We start from the raw sequence: 17471 nt of genomic DNA, 5'->3' as shown, positions 1-17471 counted from the left end.
TTGTAAGCAGTGGCTCTGAAATTATATCCGATGAAAAATGGCCTCAAAATTTAAATGGTACAAACTCATCTTATTAGAGGCAAAACATTAAAAAACAAACACATCCCCCCCACCCCCCAGCACAGCTTTAATCTCTCGGGGTGGGGGGATGGGAGGCGTGTGATGGATGGTTCTTACCTTATTCATAAGCGAGGATAAAAGAGATGAATTTGCCGGGACTGCGTGGCCATTTGATTCATTACTGGAACACACAAACCAAGGGGCTTTAGCTCAGACAGTACGTGGGACCGGCCCCAGAGACTCACCCCTCCCAGCCGGCCCCTGGGGCTCTGGCCCCGCCTGCTACATCTGCCTGGGCAGGAGGATGACCCCTTGTCAGGAAGGGTTGGCCCCTGGTCCCATGGAGTCTGGCTCTGAGGGTGCTGTCCCCAGAGCCTCCTGCAGGGGGGCAGAGCTGGGAGGCCTGGGCCTCGCCTCACCTGGGCTCCTTCAGAGTCAGGTCTAAACTGCGGTCCTGGGAGGCCTCGTGGGGACCTGGGGCGCCAGCACTCTCACCGGGCTCCTGCTTCACCGGGGCTGGGGGGAACCTGGCAGGGGTGGCCTGCTGCCCATTTCCTATGGGGGAGGGGGGAGGGAAGATGGTGTTAGAGGGACCGAGGGCTTCATACGGGCACAAGCCGGAGCCCCCCGAAGGGAGGGCAGCGGGCCGGGTGGGCTGGGGCCCCTGGGGAGCCCTGGCTGCTGGTCAGTGGTCCTCCCCACTGACATGATGGCTTGTGACGCTTCCCCCTGTGTGGCAATTCTTCAAGTGATAATTATTGCAAAATTATGTCAAAGTTGTCCTGGCTCAGGGCCTCCTGTAGGAGAAGGGCGGGAGGATGGGGAGGGGGCTGGGACGGGGGCGGGGGCCCTTCCTCTTCTCCACCGACTGTCACAGTCAATTTGTGGAGCTGCCGCTTAGGCTTTTATTAAAGACTCTGTTAATGCTGAGGGAAAGTGGCAGATCGAGACTGGGAGCTGCGCCCCCTCCGCAGGTCCCGTCCCCACTGTTGCCGGGGCGACAACCCTGCCTTCCACTGAGCATGCCCAGGAGGGGCATCTGCTGTGTCAGGGCTATGGGAGCTGACAGCCAATCAGAGCGGTTCAAACTATGTGACCTCGCCCGTCAAGCTGTCCAGGGCAGGGATATGAGGCCCACCCTGGCCAGGCTGGGCTGGATGGGGTGGGTGGGGGAAGCTGGCGGGGTGTAGGCATGGCGGGGAAAGGCTGGAGCTGAGCGGGCAGAGGATTCGGGAGGCCAAGCAGAACAGGGCAAAAGAAGTTGCTGACAGGAACATGTCCACCGAGCCTTTCCCCACAATCCCCAAGTGACTGAAATATTAATCTGCCCCAAGGCGCTGCAGCTGATGGAGAGCTGCTTCACAGAGAGCAAGTGGCATTTTATTAAAAAATAAAGGGAAATGGCCCCCTTCCCTTCACTTGACCTTTCTTTTCGGGGAAGGAGCTTTTTCTAAAGAAAAGAAAGTACTTGACAGTCTGGCCACGGAGCCCAGCGTGGCCCCAGCCTGCAGGCACCTCACCGGAGGCGCGCGGCCCCGGGCAGTCAGGCCTGACACCCACACTTGGAGTGGAAGGTGGGTCACAGCTGATAGGAGCGTCCCACTGGGAACATGATATTCAGTTTTCAGAATTCAGAGTCCACATTCCAGGAGCTCCCCAAAGCCACTTGCCCAGGGTCCCTAGGGAAACAGGGCTCTGACCCTCCTGCCAAGCACTCGTCTCTCTGGGGGCACTGCGCAGAGCCCTGGGTGGGCTGCAGGGACCCTCAGTCTTGGCGGGTTTCAAGACAGTCTCACAGAGGAGCAGGGTGCCCGGGCTCAGAAGCCAGCTGTTGAGGTCCAAGTCTCGACCTGGCCACCTCCCAGGGGGTATACTTGGGGACAGACTATGCCCCACACTGTTCCATCAGCTCCACAAGGCAGGAGTTTGTCTGTCTTCTTCCCTGCCGTGTCCCCAGCACTGGCTTGGTGCCTGGCCCACCAGCAAGCTGCCCTCAGTGAGCACCAGTGGTTGATGAATGACTGAATGAATGAAGGAAGGAAGGAAGGAAGGAAGGAAGGGAGCCACGTCCCAGATGTGAGCCGAACTCTTCTAAAGGATTTGACTGATGCTAATTACCCGGATGGGGGAAAACAGAGGGAGAGAAGTGAGGGAAACGGAAAAGCCAAAAAAAAATCCGGAGAAAAAGAGTGAAAAATTTTTTCAAGAGCAGAAAACTTGGGAGAAAGGAGAACCTCTCTCCACGATGAGCCAGAGGAGGGACACAGATGTGACTTGGCGACTCTGACATGGCCGCCAGCGGCCCGGTCTGGCTCAAGTGAAAGAAATTCCAGTTGAAATCCAAGTCCTGGGTCACGCCAGCCAATTTCAAGCACTCAACAGCCATGTGACCAGCGGCTACCATACTGGACGGTGCGGAACAGCACGTTCCCACTACCACAGAAAGTGCGACTGGAAAGCGCTGATGGACAGGGAGACCCTGGGAGGGCATCCTTGGCCTTGACGGGCTGTCCAGGCACGAATCCCCTGAGCATCCCTGTACTGCGGTCACCCTGCCACTTGGCTGGACTCACATGCCCTCCCAGTCACCTGGAAGAGGTCCCAGGGAAGCCTGGGACTCCGGGACTGCTCCCACTAGGGGCTGGACTAGCGGGAGCCCCTACTAGTCCAGGGTGACATGGCAGGGTTGGGGGAGCCAGCAGTTGCCCCGGGATGCACAGGTACCCCGTGAGGCCGGGACTACTGCTTCCCCTTCACAGATGAAAAAAACAGAAACATGAGTTGCCTGGGGCGGGTGGGCCGGAAAGAGGGGCCCCGAATAGGAAACAAAGAGGACGGAGGCAGAGACCAGGCAAAGAAGGGGGCAGGGGTCTCGGGGGCAGGGAACAGAAGACACTCCTGCCAAACAAACACCCGCTGCTCGGCTCCGCACCGAGGCCAGAGAGCTCCTGGGGTTGGAGAGGTGCTCGCTTCCCAGGCAGGGCCCAGCCTGCTCACCTGGGTCAAAGGTGGCAGAGGGCTTGAGGGCGGCCGCAGCCAGCCTGGCCATCATGGGCGAGATGAGGCCCTTGCTCGCAGAGATCCTCTCCATGATGGAGGCAGGGGGCACCGGGACAGAGGCAGCTGCCGCTGCGGCCGAGTCGCCAGCTCCCGAGGCAGCCAGAGCAGGTGTGTCGGGGGTTACTGAGGCTGCCGTCCCTGACGACATGGTACCCATGAGGCCGGGGGCACCCACAGGCAGGGAGGTGCTGCCCCGGCCCGGAAGGATGGGGAAGTAGGGCGCAGCGCTGGGCAGGCCCGAGCTGGAGAGGGCCAGCGCCAGGGGGATGGAGCCAGGCAGGCCCTGGGCCAGCAGCCCCGAGATCTTGCTGTTGGGAGGCTTGGTGGTACTGGGCCCAGCCTCGGAGGTGGCAGTGGCGGTGACCAGGGAGGCGGAGGACTGCTGGCTGGTGGGGGAGGCGCTGAGGCTGGAGTTCTTGCTGCTCAGGGCAGAGAAGTCAACCAGGTCGTCGTTGCTGGACTCCTCGTGCTCCGTGTCCTTGGCGCCCAGCAGCGAGGGCGGCAGCCCCAGCACGGCCGAGCCCGAGGCGCGGATGTGCCGGCGCTCGTGCTTGCGCTTGTGGGAGGTCATCTGGCTGGTGGAGGTGAAGGTGAAGCCGCAGCCGGCGCGGATGCAGTGGAAGTGGTTGGTGGCCTTGCTGTACACACAGCCCTCGTACTTGCACTCCTCGTACTTGTAGAACTTCTTGAAGCCATCCTTGGCGTAGGCGTCGTCCTTGATGTGGTAGCTCTTGTGCTTCTCGATGTCACACTTGTTCTTAAAGGTGAACGTGCAGCCGGGGCGCCTGGCAGGACATCGGGAGGCTGTCATGGGGCCTCACGGGGCCAGGGGGAGGCCCTGCCCTGCTCCCACGGTGGCCCTGGGAGGGATGGGCCTCTGGATGGAAGACCAGGCCAGAAACTAAGGCGGGGCCTCCGAGCAGCCCTCTGCTCCTGTTCCTACACCCCTGAGGAGGTGGGGCCCCAAGCCACCCACGGGCCTGGTGCCCTGCCTACCGTCCCTCCCCGGGCCAGGAGGCCTCCCTGGCTGCCTCCCGCTCACCTGCAGTGGAAGTGCGTGGTCTTCTGCCCGTAGAACTGGCAGTCGGCCGTGCCGCAGTCCTCAGTGGCTCGGAAGCGCTGGAAGCCGTCGTTGATGAGCTGGGTGTTCTTCTTATGGAAGTTCTCGTGGGTCATCACGTCCGACGTGCTCGTGTACACCTTGTTACAGCCCACCTGCAGGGGCCAGAGTGGCAGTCAGGGGAGCTGAGGCCAGGCACCCTGGCGAAGTCAGAGCGGCTGTGCTGCTGGGCGCAGCTGAGCCTGCCCGGGGGAGCTTCGGCACCTGCAAACGTCCGACTGGGGGCACCGAGGTTAAGGTAGGACGACCCCTCAGGCCCCCAGGGCCTGGCCCGTGCTGGGCGTGGGTCGTCCTCATAGAGAGCCCGGGATACGTCCCCACACAGGCGTGGGAGTCCCATCCCGCAGGAGGTGGCTTGGGGGTCCCCAGTCTCTGGCTCTACCTCTAAAGCCCCCGGGGGTGAGCAGGGCTGGGCCCCGGGGCCTGGCGGTCACCTGTAGGCCGGGGACTTGTTTGGCGAACAGTTTCTGGCAAGGGCCTTCCCTACCCCACCCTGGCTGGGCCAAGGCAGGCAACGTTGCCATATTGAGTAAAAACCAGTGGAATCTGAACACTCTTGAGGGCTGGACCGTGCCAGTGTCTGCACCATCTCAGGGCCCAGAGAGCGAGCCCCCCTCTCCTCCTGGCCCAGGTTGTTTCACGGAGGCCATAACAACCCCCTGACAAATACCGGGGGAGGCGCAGGGCTGCTATTTGCAAACGAAAGTCGCTCCCCCCCAGACCTGACACCTTGAAAAAGCCCAGACTCTGCGTGGCATTAAAACAAAGAATTAAACAAAAACCTCCTCAGGAACCATTTGCAATGCTGCTCTTGGTGTTAAAGGCTGAAAAATGTCGGTCTGTATAAACAGCTCGCTGAATTTCACCCGCACCAAGTATGGCCATGGGAAAGGCCCCACCCTGGCCCACCGGACACTGCCCAAGCCTGAGCCCCTGGGCCTCTCTCCTCTGGCCGTCCAGCCCTGGGAAGGGACAAAGGGAGGGGCCCTGCCAGAGGCAGGCCTGCCTCGGGGTGGGGGAGGGGGAGGGCGGGGCACCTGCATGCAGTGGTAGTGGGTGCTCTTCCCGTTGAGGTGGCAGCCGTGGTAGTAGACGCTGCAGTCGTCCAGTGGGCTGAAGCGCATGAAGCCGTGCTGCAGGGAGTTGTCCCGCTTCTTGTGCATGTTGTAGTGCCGGATCACGTCCTGCTTGCTCGTGAACCTCTGCCGGGAGAGGGCCTGGTGGGCAGGAGGCTGGGCCTGGCCCCAGGGCCCTCCGGTCTCCTTACAAATCATTCTGTTGGGTTGAGGCAGCCCAGGCTGCCCCAAGGCCAGCACCCTGGACTTTGGAGGGAACAGTTCCAAAGGTTCCAGAGCCACAGACCCTTCCCTGACCTCCCCGTAGTCTCCCCGTCAGCAGGTCCAGAAGCAGAGAAGATAAATCGGGCCAGGCCTCTCAGGGAGGAGCTCTGATAGGTGACACCTCGTTCTGTCTACTGCCACCTGTGGGCTCTGCCCAGCTGGGCTCCCTGGGGCGGCAGAGGCAGTGGCCTCATGCAGAACTCCCGCACCCACCTCCCGCCTCTCGCTCACCTGCTCTGCACCTGCCAGAGGGTGGCTTTGAACGTAAGGGCCGATCTGCCTGAACCTCAACACAACCATCTATAAAATGGGGCAGTGATACCAGCCTCTTAAGGACACTGGGAAGACTCGATTAGATAAGGTAGATGCCCGTGGGCAGCAATCTGGGAACGAGAGCAGGCTGGGAGCTTTTCTGGGCTCTCTGCCTGCCCCAGTCAAATGCAGGTGGCCCAAGCAGAACCGAGTAACCTCGTCCTGCTTTCAAGACGCCCCTCCACTGCTGTGCCAGCCCGCAGGAGCAGGACTGGTGCCCGTGGGACATACCTGGTAGTTGCACTCGGGGTCGAGGCAGTGGTAGTGCTCGCGGTACTGGTAGGCGCAGTGGATGTGGCCACAGTGCTGACTGCCTGAGAACCTGCAGGGAAGAAGGGGTGGGCTCAGGCCTCTCTGGATACCAGCTCCAGGGCCCTCGGCCTGAGCGGCTGAGCGGAGTCCGTGCCCCTGATCCAGGGAACTGCTGTTGCGGTTCAGGGGCCCTGGGTGGACATGTGGAGGGGCAGAGGTGGTCTGCTGGGGTGAAGGAGCAGAGGCTGACAAGGCTAGGGCGAGTGACGGGGCCGCTGGGAATCCCAGACCCACTGAGCTGCAGAGCCAGCCTTATCTGCCCCGGGAGGGAGTGCCAGGTGGGGCACAGAGGCCTGGCACCAAGATGGGAGGAGGAATTTAGGCCAAGCCAGAAGCCAGAGCAGGGTCAGGGGAAGAGCCCTGGGGTGGGGTGGGATGGGATGGGATGCTGAAGGCATGAGCCCCCAAGGTGGCCCAGCTGCCGTTTCTGCAGGTGCTGCCCGCCCACCCCTGACTCAGTGCTGGGCCAGGTGCTGGGGACTCCAGCTGCGCCGGCCCAGGGCTCTGTTGCTAAGAGGTGTTAAAGGGCTCTCTCTGTTCTGGGCTTTCCTGACACTTGAAACAGTCCAAGAGTTATGAATTTTTAAAGCGCAGCATCTGTTTGGCTTCCCGTGGCAGGGAGCGCGCTCTCCGGCCAACTCTGCAGCCAGGAGCCCCGTGCTGCCTGGCCACCACATGCCCTCCCAGAGTACCCCAGGCCTTCTCCAGGCCCCAATGCTGCCAGGGCGGGGGTCTCACAGCCTGGACGATGGCCACCGGGGACAGTGCCCCGTGACAACTGTGGACAAGGTGGTGGGCTCAGCCCGCCTGCCCCACTGTGCTGCGCGTGGTGTGGGGCTGCGGGAGGGAAGCCCCTCATGAGGGGAGAACCTCTTGCAAATAAATATTGAAGCTGCCAAAAGGGCCATCTGCTGAGGCACTAATAATAATGGTAATAATAATAATAAAGAGAGCAGAGCAAAGCTGAAAAGACAGGGAGGGACAGGGGAGGGAGACACAGAGCGACAGCACAACTATGGGAGATCAACAGAAAGACGGCTGCCAGGGCACAGCCCCGGCCTTGTGCTGCATCCCCAGGGGCTGGGTGCCGGGGGGCCTGAGTGGGGTGGGTGGGGGAATCTGAAGGTTCTTCACCTGCCAATCCCACTGCCTTAAGGATGTAAAGGGGCAGGTCTGGAGTCAGGTGGTGAGGGGAAGCACACTGAGGCCACCTGCCCACATCCCTTCTCATCCCCAACCGTTCCACAGGGGCCTGCAACCCCGCCTGCCACCCCCCCCACCCGGCCCCAAGTGGAGCCTTTTTAAAAAATTTTTAAAAATTTATTTTTTTATTTATTCATTTATTGAATTTATTTATTTTTTGCTGTGTTGGGTCTTCGTTGCTGCACACGGGCTTTCTCTAGTTGTGGTGAGCGGGGGCTACTCTGTTGTGGTGCGCGGGCTTCTCATTGCGGTGGCTTCTCTTGTTGCGGAGCACGGGCTCTAGAGTGCAGGCTCAGTAGTTGTGGCGCGTGGGCTTAGTTGCTCCGCGGCATGTGGGATCTTCCAGGACCAGGGCTTGAACCCTTGCCCCCTGCATTGGCGGGCGGATTCTTAACCACTGCGCCACCAGGGAAGCCCACAGTGAGCTGTGGAGGGGGGGACCTGCACTCACCTGTGGCCAGGCCCTGCCTTAGGGCCCTTTCAGGTACCCCAGTCCTGCCTGGGGTACAAGCTGCTTAAGGGCATGTGGCCTGGACCACATCAAGGGGGCGGGGGCTCTGAGACGGGGCAGAGGGCAGGCCTGGGGAGGGTTTGGAAGCAGGAATGCATGGGGGCGGGGAGGCAGCAGGCACCTTGGTACTAGTGGTCACATGGACGTATGGTCCCATGGTCCCCAGGCATTCCTGCCCCCACCCACCTTCTCTCCATGGCAGTCTCCTCCCCAGGGGCCTACCTGGCAATATATTTCTGGTAAATGTTTACATCTTCAGTGACAGCTGGTTTATCTGTGGGCAATCCGTTCCTGGTGAGAGACACACAGGGCACAGCTGATTAGCAGACGAGGTGGCCTCACGCCCCAAGAGCGTCTGGGGGCAGCTCCCTGCCCTGGGGCCCTGGCCCTTCTCTGCTCACTGTGTAGTGTTCTGGGCGCTTAGGGTGGGACTGGAAAAGTCCTTAGGCAGAAAACTAGCACAGGTTCAATTAGCCCACCTTTGGCAAGGGCTGGGCCGTCTTCAGCTGGCAGGGCTGGAGGGCCCTACCTTGGGCGTGGATCTGACCTAGAGTCCAACAACATAGGAAGCCTGGGAAGCTGGGGCCTGGCCGCCTTGCACACAGAGAGTCAGGATGCTGCTGGCTGAAGAGGGGTACCAGGTACCACGGGGGAGGGCGCCAGGGGAAAGTGCAGGAACAGCACCAAGCAAGTGTGGCTGGGTGGTCGGAAAGGCCTCCCCGACGCCGAGGGCAGCTCCCTAGATCTACTCCCAGGTTTCTGGACCCGCCTCCAGGAGGGATGGCTGAGGGGAAGGGTCTCACTCAGCCCCCCACATTGATCCATCAGTTATTTTGCCATGGTCTAGGGCTTTGCGCTGGGTGTGCCCACCCCACCCCAGCCTCCTACCTTCTCTCGCTGCCTTCCCCATGGCGCAGGCTCTGAGCCTGGGAGCCCTGGCCACCAGCCTGGAACCCAGAAACCCCAGCCCAGAGTAGGGCTTTCCCAGCCAACCATAAGCCGGCAACTGGCCCTCACGGTGGCAGGCAGAGAAAGCCTGTCATGGGCACATGGGGGTTACAGTAGCCTGTGGCATGTGTGTTAGCAGATAAGCACGTGCACAGAAGTACAGGCAGACCCTGGAGATACTGCAGGTTCACTTCCAGACCACCGCCATAAAGTGAATATCGCAATAAAGCGAGTCACACGAATTTTTTTTGGTTTCCCAGAGCATAGAAAAGTTACGTTTACACTACACTGTAGTCTGTTAAGTGTGTAATAGCATTATGTCTGAAAAAGCAATGCATATGCCTTAAATAAAAAACGCTTTATTGCTAAAAACTGCTGACCGTCATCCGACAGTGCAGGGTTGCCACAAACCTTCAATCTGTAAAAATACGCAATATCTTCGAAGCGCAATAAAACAAGGTGTGCCTGTACCCGCTGTGAGAGCGTGTGTGCGCACAGCAAGATGTATAGTGTGCGGGTGCATGAACTGAGCCTGAGCGATTATGTAGGCAGAGGAGCGTGTGCGTGTGTGTGTGTGCGTGCACGCGTGTGCGGAAGCATGTGTGTGAGAATCTGGGTGCACGGTGGATGTGCATAAGGTGTGGGTGTGTGTGTCCATAAGTGTGAGCTTCGGAGGCAGGAAGTGGGCCTCCGGGCCACTCCAGTCCCGGGTGCAGGGCTGGCAGTGAGGGTGGTGCACGCCTTACTTGACAGTGGAGACGGTCCCCGTGGTGATGGAGTCTGTTTTGGAGAAGGTTGACTTCAGGTACTCGGGAGTGTTGAAAGGCAGGGAGGCAGGTGGCTCAGGGCCTGGCCCGGGGGCACTGGGAGCAGTGGGCACGCTGGCGAGGGGTGCAGGAGCCAGGCTGGGGGTGGGCGGAACCTTGGCGGGGCCCGGCTTCTGGATGGCCCGGACGTCGTACTTGGAGGGGCGCCCCACCTTGCCCGTCTTGAAGGCGATGGCCCCTCCCATGTCGGGGCTGCCCTCCCCGGGTTTGAAGAGGTGCAGGTACTTGACGTTCTCCAGGTCGTACTTAGACGGCTTCTTGTAGGCGCTCCCGTTCTGGGGCCGCAGGTTCTCACCCGTCTTCAGTTTCTGGATGAAGAAGTCGTACTTGGAGGCACGGGCCACCAGGCCCTGCATGGGGACACTGCTGTGTGAGGGCAGGGGCAGGATGGTGGCCTTGGTCTCCAGGTGCGCGGTGCTACTGGGCAGCCGCAGGCCAGGCAGGGAGCTCAGGGCCTCCTTGCTGGCCCGTCCCTCGGCTGTGGTACCGTGGGCCGGCCAGGACAGCTGCTCGCCGGCCTTGAGCTTGCGGATGTACTCCTCATACTTGGAGAACCGCGCCCGCTTGCTGAGGGCGTCCTCGGAGGCGGGCAGCGCGGAGGAGGTGGCCGCCTCTGGCGTGGAGCCCGCATGCAGCTTCTCGAAGCTGATCTTCCCGGCCAGCTCGTCCCTCGTGTTCTGGTCATCATAGCCAAACATGCCAAGGAACTCGGTCATGGTGGAGGCCGCGTAGTCCCGCAGCGAGGAGGCCTCTCCTATGGCAGGGAGGAGAGGGGCCGTCACCTCTGGGAGGGAGCAGGGTAGCCCAGGGACAGGACCCGCCCCCCCCCCCACCGCCGCCCTGCCCACAGAGGGAGGGGGCCGGCCTGGGGAAGGGTGGAGCGGGACATGATCTATGGACATTTGGCTCACTTGTTAGGTTTTACGACTCTTAAATTAATTTGTTTAAAAAAAAAGTAATTAATACTGGGGTAAAATAAAACGAGTTCATCAATGCCAGGAAAATCAATTTCCTAAATGTTCTGGCCGATGGCTTTTCAGTACATTAAACAAAGTTTCATAAATGTCTCCGCTCTCTTGCCTTGGCCTAATATGAAGGAGAAGTCATTTTACTGGAAGTAAGGCCAGATCCCAACCTGCCTCCCAGGATGGGGGTGGGAATGGGGGCTGGGGACAGGTAGGGCTGTGAGCCAGGGGCTGGGCAGTCAGGAGGGACCCCAGGGGCTGAGGGAGCCACTGGGGATGGGGTCAGGGGTAGGCCTGGCTGAGCCTGCCTGGAGGACCCTCCCTGGCCCCCACAAATGGACACAAAGGCGGCCCCTTATCCCTGGGAGGATGAGAGGCTCGCCCCAAGCCTCCTCAGGACCTGTCCTCTTGGCCCTTCCCGGCCCCCCAGGCTGCTGGTGGCCCCAGACGACAGGGCCGACGGGCAGAGAGCCTGCGGATGTGTTCACTCAGACTCCCTCAGGGCCCGCCCACCCCAGCCAAGACTTATGACGTAGAGAGTCCTTCAAACCTCCCTGCCACCTTCTGGTCACTTGTGCTCACGCACGAGGGTGGGCCACCGAGGAGAGTCAAGGCCGTAGAGGCAGTGGCTGAGTCTGGCCCATCTATCGCCCCACTGTGCCCACAGTGGGGCACACGGAGAATCCCCCGAAGCAACCTCCCCACAGGGACATGCACGCACGCGTGCACACTCAAGCTCGCAGCCCTAGCAACCTTCCCCGCCCACACACACACACGTGCACACAAACCACTCCGAACTCCACAGTCAGCTCCCCAAGAGGAGTCTCAGGATGGCAGGGGCAAGACGACCCTGTTCTGCCTGGCGCTGTTCACTGGAGACAAACTCCTTCCACACACAACCTTCCTCCACAATAGGCCTGCGACTCCCCAGCACACGCATTCCTGCACAGAACACTCGCTGAACACCGACTATGTGCTACCCCCTGAATCAGAAGTGGGTGCACACAGGTGGGTGGGACTCACCTGGGCCCCAGGGCACATGCGTGTTCTCTCCACTCATGTCTGAGCCTGCACACCCAGGCACACAGAGCGGCAGGACCCCAGGCTGGGGGTCCTAAAAGCACGGCCAGGGGAAGGCGTGGCCGAAGCAGGGGTGGGAGGACCAGGACCCAGCAGGGCAGCCGAGGAGGGCTTTCCTGCCAACCACACCTGGAAGTGCTCTGAGAGCGGGGCTGGGCTCTGACACAAGAGAGAAGCTAGCAGCATGTAGAAAGAGCCTCTGAGCTCCTGGGAGGACAGGCAGGAGGGTAGTCCTGCGGGGACCGGGACGCGGCAGGTGCGGAGACAGGACAGTCACGGGCAGCACCTGGCACACAAGGTGGGCAGAGCGACTCAAGGAACCGACGGACAGCTGTTCCTCTGGGCGGGGTGGCCGGTGGGCTGCTGTCCTGACCTCAAGCTACTTGGGGCTGGGGACCCAGTCTGGGAGGAGTGGGCCCTGGCTGCTAGATTCAGTGGCTCAGGGACCAGGGAAAGGGGCTAAAAATAGCTGGAGGCAGCTGAGCCCTCACTATATATGGCAGAGAAACAGAAGGCTCTGAAGGGCAGGCGGCTTAGAGCAGGGAGGGGGCCAGGCAGGGGTCCCAGGGGCAGCCCAGAGGCCTGCATTCCCAAGCCCATGGTGGGCAGCCTGGGCTCCGGCTGCCTGGCTCCAGTGCCCGGGCTGAGCAGGCCGCCCTGGGTGTCACCCTGCAGTCCCACTGGGCCTCAAACCCGAGGGGCGAGGCCTGCAGCCACGAGGCCACTGGCAGTTCTAGCCCTGCCTCCTGCCATCCTAGCTCTCTGCTCCCCCGGGAGGTGCTGGGGCGCTGAAGGGACAGTGGCCCTTGTCCCTGTCCCTCCCCTCTCCTCAGGCCCAGCGCAATCACCTTGCGTCTGGGAACGGCAAGGGCTTTTCCTATCAGAGGAAACTGAAGGTCACACTTTTCCTCATTGATCTTGCAATGTTTGTTAATTACTCTGTCACTGATGTGGCGAAGGATAATTAAACAGCTCTGTTTATATCTTATATGCATAATTATGTGGCTGCGCAGGGCTCCCCGCGTGGGGAGGAGATGCGCCCCTCGCTTCAGGGGAAGGGGATCGGGAAGCGGGCAGGGAAGGCTCGGGACACAGGCACAGCCTGGGAATGAGGCTGGGGAGCTGAAAAAAGACCCCAGGCCCAGAGTTCCCGTCCTAGCGGAGACACCCTCCCTCCCCAGAGCAGAAGGAGCTCCTCATCTAAGGCCAAGCAGACACCAGAAAGGCCAGCTCTTAGCCATCTCGTGGGAGAGACGTCAGCCAGGGGACCACGTCTGGGGCAGGTGGGTGTAACGGGATGTGCCGGCTGGGTGTCGCTCCCCACATGCACGTCCAGGTACTGCGCCCCCCAGTAGGCTCCTCCCTACGCAGGTGCGTGTGGACAGTCGTCTACCCACACGCCGTCCGTCCATCCGTCCCTCCATCCATCCGTCTGCCTGTCCACCAGTCCATCCGTCCATCCACTGCTTCCTGAAGACCCACTGTGTGTTCGGCAGCCCACCCCAGCCCGGCTCACACGTCTGGGAAGCTGCCTTCTCAGGCCCTTCCCTCCTCACCCCTGCTGCCCCCGAGGGAAGAGGGCACGCTCTGTGGACACACACACCACTCCCTCCTCGTGGGCTTCCCCGCCGGGCCGCCCTCCTCGTGGGCTTATGTCCCGTCCGGGGCTTAGACACCCACCTGAAGCCTGCTTGGCACTGGGGCCACTATCATCCTTGGAGGCTGCCCCGTCCGAGTCCTTCTCCTCCACGACGCCGCCATCCTTGGGGGGCTCCTCGCCGTGGTCTTCCTCGTCGCTGCAGCCCTGGGGCTGCACCATGTAGACGCCCTCGGGTGGCAGCTCCAGACCCTCCCGGGCAGTCCGCCCCAGCACGGGCGTGGGTGCCGGCTCCTCGCTGTATTCCCCGTTCACCCACTTCTCGATCACCGCCCGCCTCTTGTCCTCTTCGCTGCGGGGGGCCCGGGCCACCCCCGCCTCAGGGCCACTGCGCACTTTGTCCCGGGGCCGCAGTGGGCTGTCCTCGGCCTCCGCTCCCTTCTCCACCACCACCTGGCGGCTCAGCTTGGCGCAGATGGCGTTGAGCTTCAGGCCGCCTTTGCGTTTGGCCGCCATCGCGGGCTTGCCTGCAGGCGGGTCGGGGCACCGGGTGCTTTCAGCTGCAGGGATGGAGGAGAAGGGTCAGAGGCGTGTGTGCCAGGCCCGGCCACCCACCTCGACAGCCGGGGCGGACGCCCTGCCCCCGCATCCCCCAAGCCAGAGGTCTCTCTCTCCCCAGCGACAGTTCCACCGCCCCGTCCCAAGGCCAGGGTGTGTTTGTCCCCTCACTAGAATGTGAGCTCTATCCTCAGAGCCTGGCGCATACTAGGGGGTTCAGGAATATTCTGTAAACGAGCAAACGAATGAATGAACGAATGACTCTTTAAACGCAAGGGGCAGTCTTCTTCCCAGCACCTGGCTTCTGGAAGCATTTCCTCCCCTTGTTTGGCCCCAGGAGGCAGGACAGACATGCCACAGGACCTGGCTCCGCCTTCTCCGCCTCGGCCAGCTCCTGCTGCCCTGGAAGGCCTGGCTGGCCCCACGAGGCCCACTTTCCAGCCCTGAGAAGCTGGGACAGGTTGGGATTCCTCAGAACCCCAGCAGGAAGCCCAGAGGCTGCAGTTACGGGGCCTAATCCCTCAACACGACAGCCCAACGCAACTGGCCGGGAACTGTTAACTAGGCTGCCCCAGTGCTAGCCACCTCCCTCACGGCTGCTGAGCGGGGGCGCCCAGGGTCCCGGGGGGTAAATGGCAAGACCGCTAACCATACAGCCTGGGACCCGCCACAAAGGCCAACAGAAGTGGACACACCTCCACCTGTTTATTTGTATATCCTGTCTGTCCACCCATCCACGCAGTGAGCTCCTACTGTGCGCCAGACCCCGAGGGGGTACCAGGGGCGGGCGGCGGCCACGGCTGACAGTCATGGCTTACACCCCCTCTGTGCACAGGGAGCCCCACTGAATGCTCCCAAGGCAGGGCTCCTCCGTGCGGCCCTCAATAGAGGGTGGGCATGGCCGAGTCTCCACACAGGTCAGAAGGCTGAGCAAGCGGACTCTGCTCCCAGATCCATGGTCAGAAGGGGCTTCACTATAATGGATCGAGACCCTAAAAACCCACACGCCTGGAACGCACTGAGAGGCTTACTCAGACGGGGACGGCCACGCCTGTGCCAGGACCTCATCTACAAGCAGACTTGGCTTGTACACACAGATGGCTGCCCCCCGATACGGACGATGCCCAGCTGCCCCAGACCCTTGACTCGAAGCCAGCTGCCCAGGGATCCCCGCCCAGCCCAGCCCAGCTCCCCCAGTCCTGCAGCCCTGGCTCTGCTGGGCCCCACCCTCACCCCTAGCTGGATGCCCACGCTACCCACGTGTGTCCGCATCTCCAAGTCTGTGCTGCCCACACCCAAAACTCCAAGCATCATCATGGGTTCCTTCTCAAAGCTCAGCGATGGGGCCCCTCATCGTGCCATCCCACCCGGCCTCAGGGCCAGCCGCCAGGCTCCGTGACACCGAGTTTCCTCCAGCAGGCCTATGGGGAGCTGGCCTCACCTGGCCCCCTTTGTCCCCGGCCCTGGTGGAGAAGGGAAGGGTGGGAGTGGGGAGCCTGCTCTATTTTTACCGGGAGGTAAGTAGCCAAGTGTGTATGGCAGACGGCAAATGAATCTATAAATATTTATCCCAAGGAAGAGGGAAGCAGAAGCTCCCAGGGCTGCACTTGCTGCTGGTGACACCCCCTCCCTGGGCCCCCACCCATCCTGGAGCCTCCTGGCACTTGGGCCCACCCAGCCCCGCCCACCCGCTCCTGATCTCGGCTGTGTGCCTGCCTCAGTCCCTCACGGGCCCCCGCCAGCTGCGATGCAGCTGTGCACCCAGGGCCCACCCCCCGCCCGCAGGCCCCTTTGCTCCGCCCATGCCCCCTACACCTGCCCTCCAGCTGCTGCTCTGCCCCAGCCCACCTGCCTTCCAGATGTTGCCCTCCCTCTGACTCTACTGCTGGTCCCAGGGGTGGCGGTGGAGAAGGGGTGTGGACCTGGGGTGCAGGGCAGGAGGCAGAAGCAGGCCTTACTCCAAAGTGCAGATGCGTGTGAGTCTGGGGCTGCGAGCTGGGGGGTGTGTGTAAGAGCTGAGGTCCAAGGTGCCTGCCCGCCCGTCTTCCGGCCCACCCTCTGGGGCCTTCTCCCCTCCCCCTCCATCAGGGCCCTGGGACCTGCAGACTACCCCCCTCGTGGTCTGACCCCAGGCTCCCGTCCATGTAAACATTCCCTTGACTTTCTTCCCTAAAATATAAACGCCGTGGCCAGGCCTCAATGGGAGGAAGCCATCCGTCCCCGGCCCTGTCACTGCCCCTTTCATCTCCTTCCCGCCACCAGCCTGCCCGCTGCTCTATTTACACTGGACACTTCCTCTGGGAACAATACTGCCCAGGAGGCAGGCTTGGGCCGGAGGGTGGGAAGGCGCGGGGGCTGCCGCACTGCTCACCCAGGGCCGGGCTCCAGAGAGGAGGCGAGGGGCGGGGCGGCTGCAGGGATCCCAGCCAGGCCTGGGGAGAGGAGTGGGTCAGTATCTGCACGCAGGCAGCCAGCCCAGGGCTCCCCCAGCCTCCTGCCTTGGGCCCCAGTGATGCCGGATGGGCCAGGGCGAGCCCTGGGAGGTGGCACAGCACCACTGTATGGCCTGGCTTTTGGGGTCAGACAGTCGTGAGTTCACGGCCTGGCTCCGGCCCCTCGCTAGCCCTGGGCCCTGGTCGAGCTTTCTCCCCGTGAAAAGGGCTGCAGGACTGTAAGATGAGAGATGGTGCTTGTCTGTGCCAAGCACAGGGCCTGACAGTCAAGGACCTGGGGAAAGGCAGCTGAGCCCTGGGAGGGGACAAACAGGCAAGTGCGGTGCCACATCTGGGCACGAGACCCCTAGACCAGGAAACCACACCTGGCCCAGAAGAGGCGGAGGGGACAGGAGAGGCTGCAGGGCTGGGCCGCGGGCAGGCTGCCTACTCAGCAACAAATGGCCCCTCGCCGGCTCCCACAGTCTGAGCCTCCCCTCCCAGGGCTCCAAACGCAACAAGCCCCCAGGCAGGCAGCTCTGTCTCCAAGCTGAGTGGGTCCTGCTCAGGGTGGAGAAAGGGAGGGGCGAGAACTGGACTGTCCCTGCGCCTGTTGGACGCTGGCTCACGACCTCTCACTATGATCCCGTGAGGCAGGTACTGTCGTTGTCCCATCTGACAGAGGAGGAGACTGATCCTGGAGCCGTGAAGACACTCCAGAGCCCGAGCTCATGAAGGTCAGGGCTCAGCAAGGTGCGGGGCCGCCACCATGTCCCCACAAAGGCTCCAGGAAGTCCCAGGCCTCCCTGCCCACCTCCTCCTCACCCTCACTCCCGGTTCCCATAACACGTAGCCCCCTAAAGTGTTAACTGTGGTGGGTAAAATGGTGCAGCAGATTGCTACAATAAATAATTTACTGATATTTATAAATATGTAAATCAGCCAGCTTCAGAAATCGAATGAAGGGAGGGCCTCGGGAGAAGGGCCCGCTATGGCAGGAATCTCATCACTCCCTCCAAAGGCTGGGGAAGGCCGGGGCTCCTGCCAGTTCCGAGGGAGGTGGGGGGGCTCCTGTAGCTGCACCTGGGCCCCTCATCCCTGATCCCTGGGGACTACGGGGGTGGCTGGAACGGCCACTTCCTCGCC

General features: G+C 61.7%; 1 protein-coding gene across 3 annotated transcripts in view; it reads right to left on the bottom strand.

Annotated features, from left to right (window-relative positions):
* Positions 1-17471, bottom strand: part of CASZ1 (castor zinc finger 1) — a 128557-nt gene that overhangs the window by 13247 nt on the left and 97839 nt on the right. For 2 of the 3 annotated variants that reach the window (XM_060141465.1, XM_060141464.1), the window contains 9 exons: positions 13419-13895; positions 9613-10447; positions 8141-8209; positions 6124-6214; positions 5278-5562; positions 4163-4335; positions 3058-3905; positions 480-615; positions 178-241 (listed from right to left, as the gene is read on the bottom strand). In XM_060141465.1, coding sequence (XP_059997448.1) covers positions 178-241; positions 480-615; positions 3058-3905; positions 4163-4335; positions 5278-5562; positions 6124-6214; positions 8141-8209; positions 9613-10447; positions 13419-13895 — 2978 coding nt within the window. The remainder of the gene's footprint in view (positions 1-177; positions 242-479; positions 616-3057; positions 3906-4162; positions 4336-5277; positions 5563-6123; positions 6215-8140; positions 8210-9612; positions 10448-13418; positions 13896-17471) is intronic. The other variant, XM_060141466.1, reaches the window with a different exon arrangement.

The sequence above is a fragment of the Lagenorhynchus albirostris genome, chromosome 2 (assembly GCF_949774975.1).
Source record: "Lagenorhynchus albirostris chromosome 2, mLagAlb1.1, whole genome shotgun sequence".
Classification (NCBI taxonomy): Eukaryota; Metazoa; Chordata; class Mammalia; order Artiodactyla; family Delphinidae; genus Lagenorhynchus; species Lagenorhynchus albirostris.
This window is presented reverse-complemented; position numbering and strand designations above follow the sequence as displayed.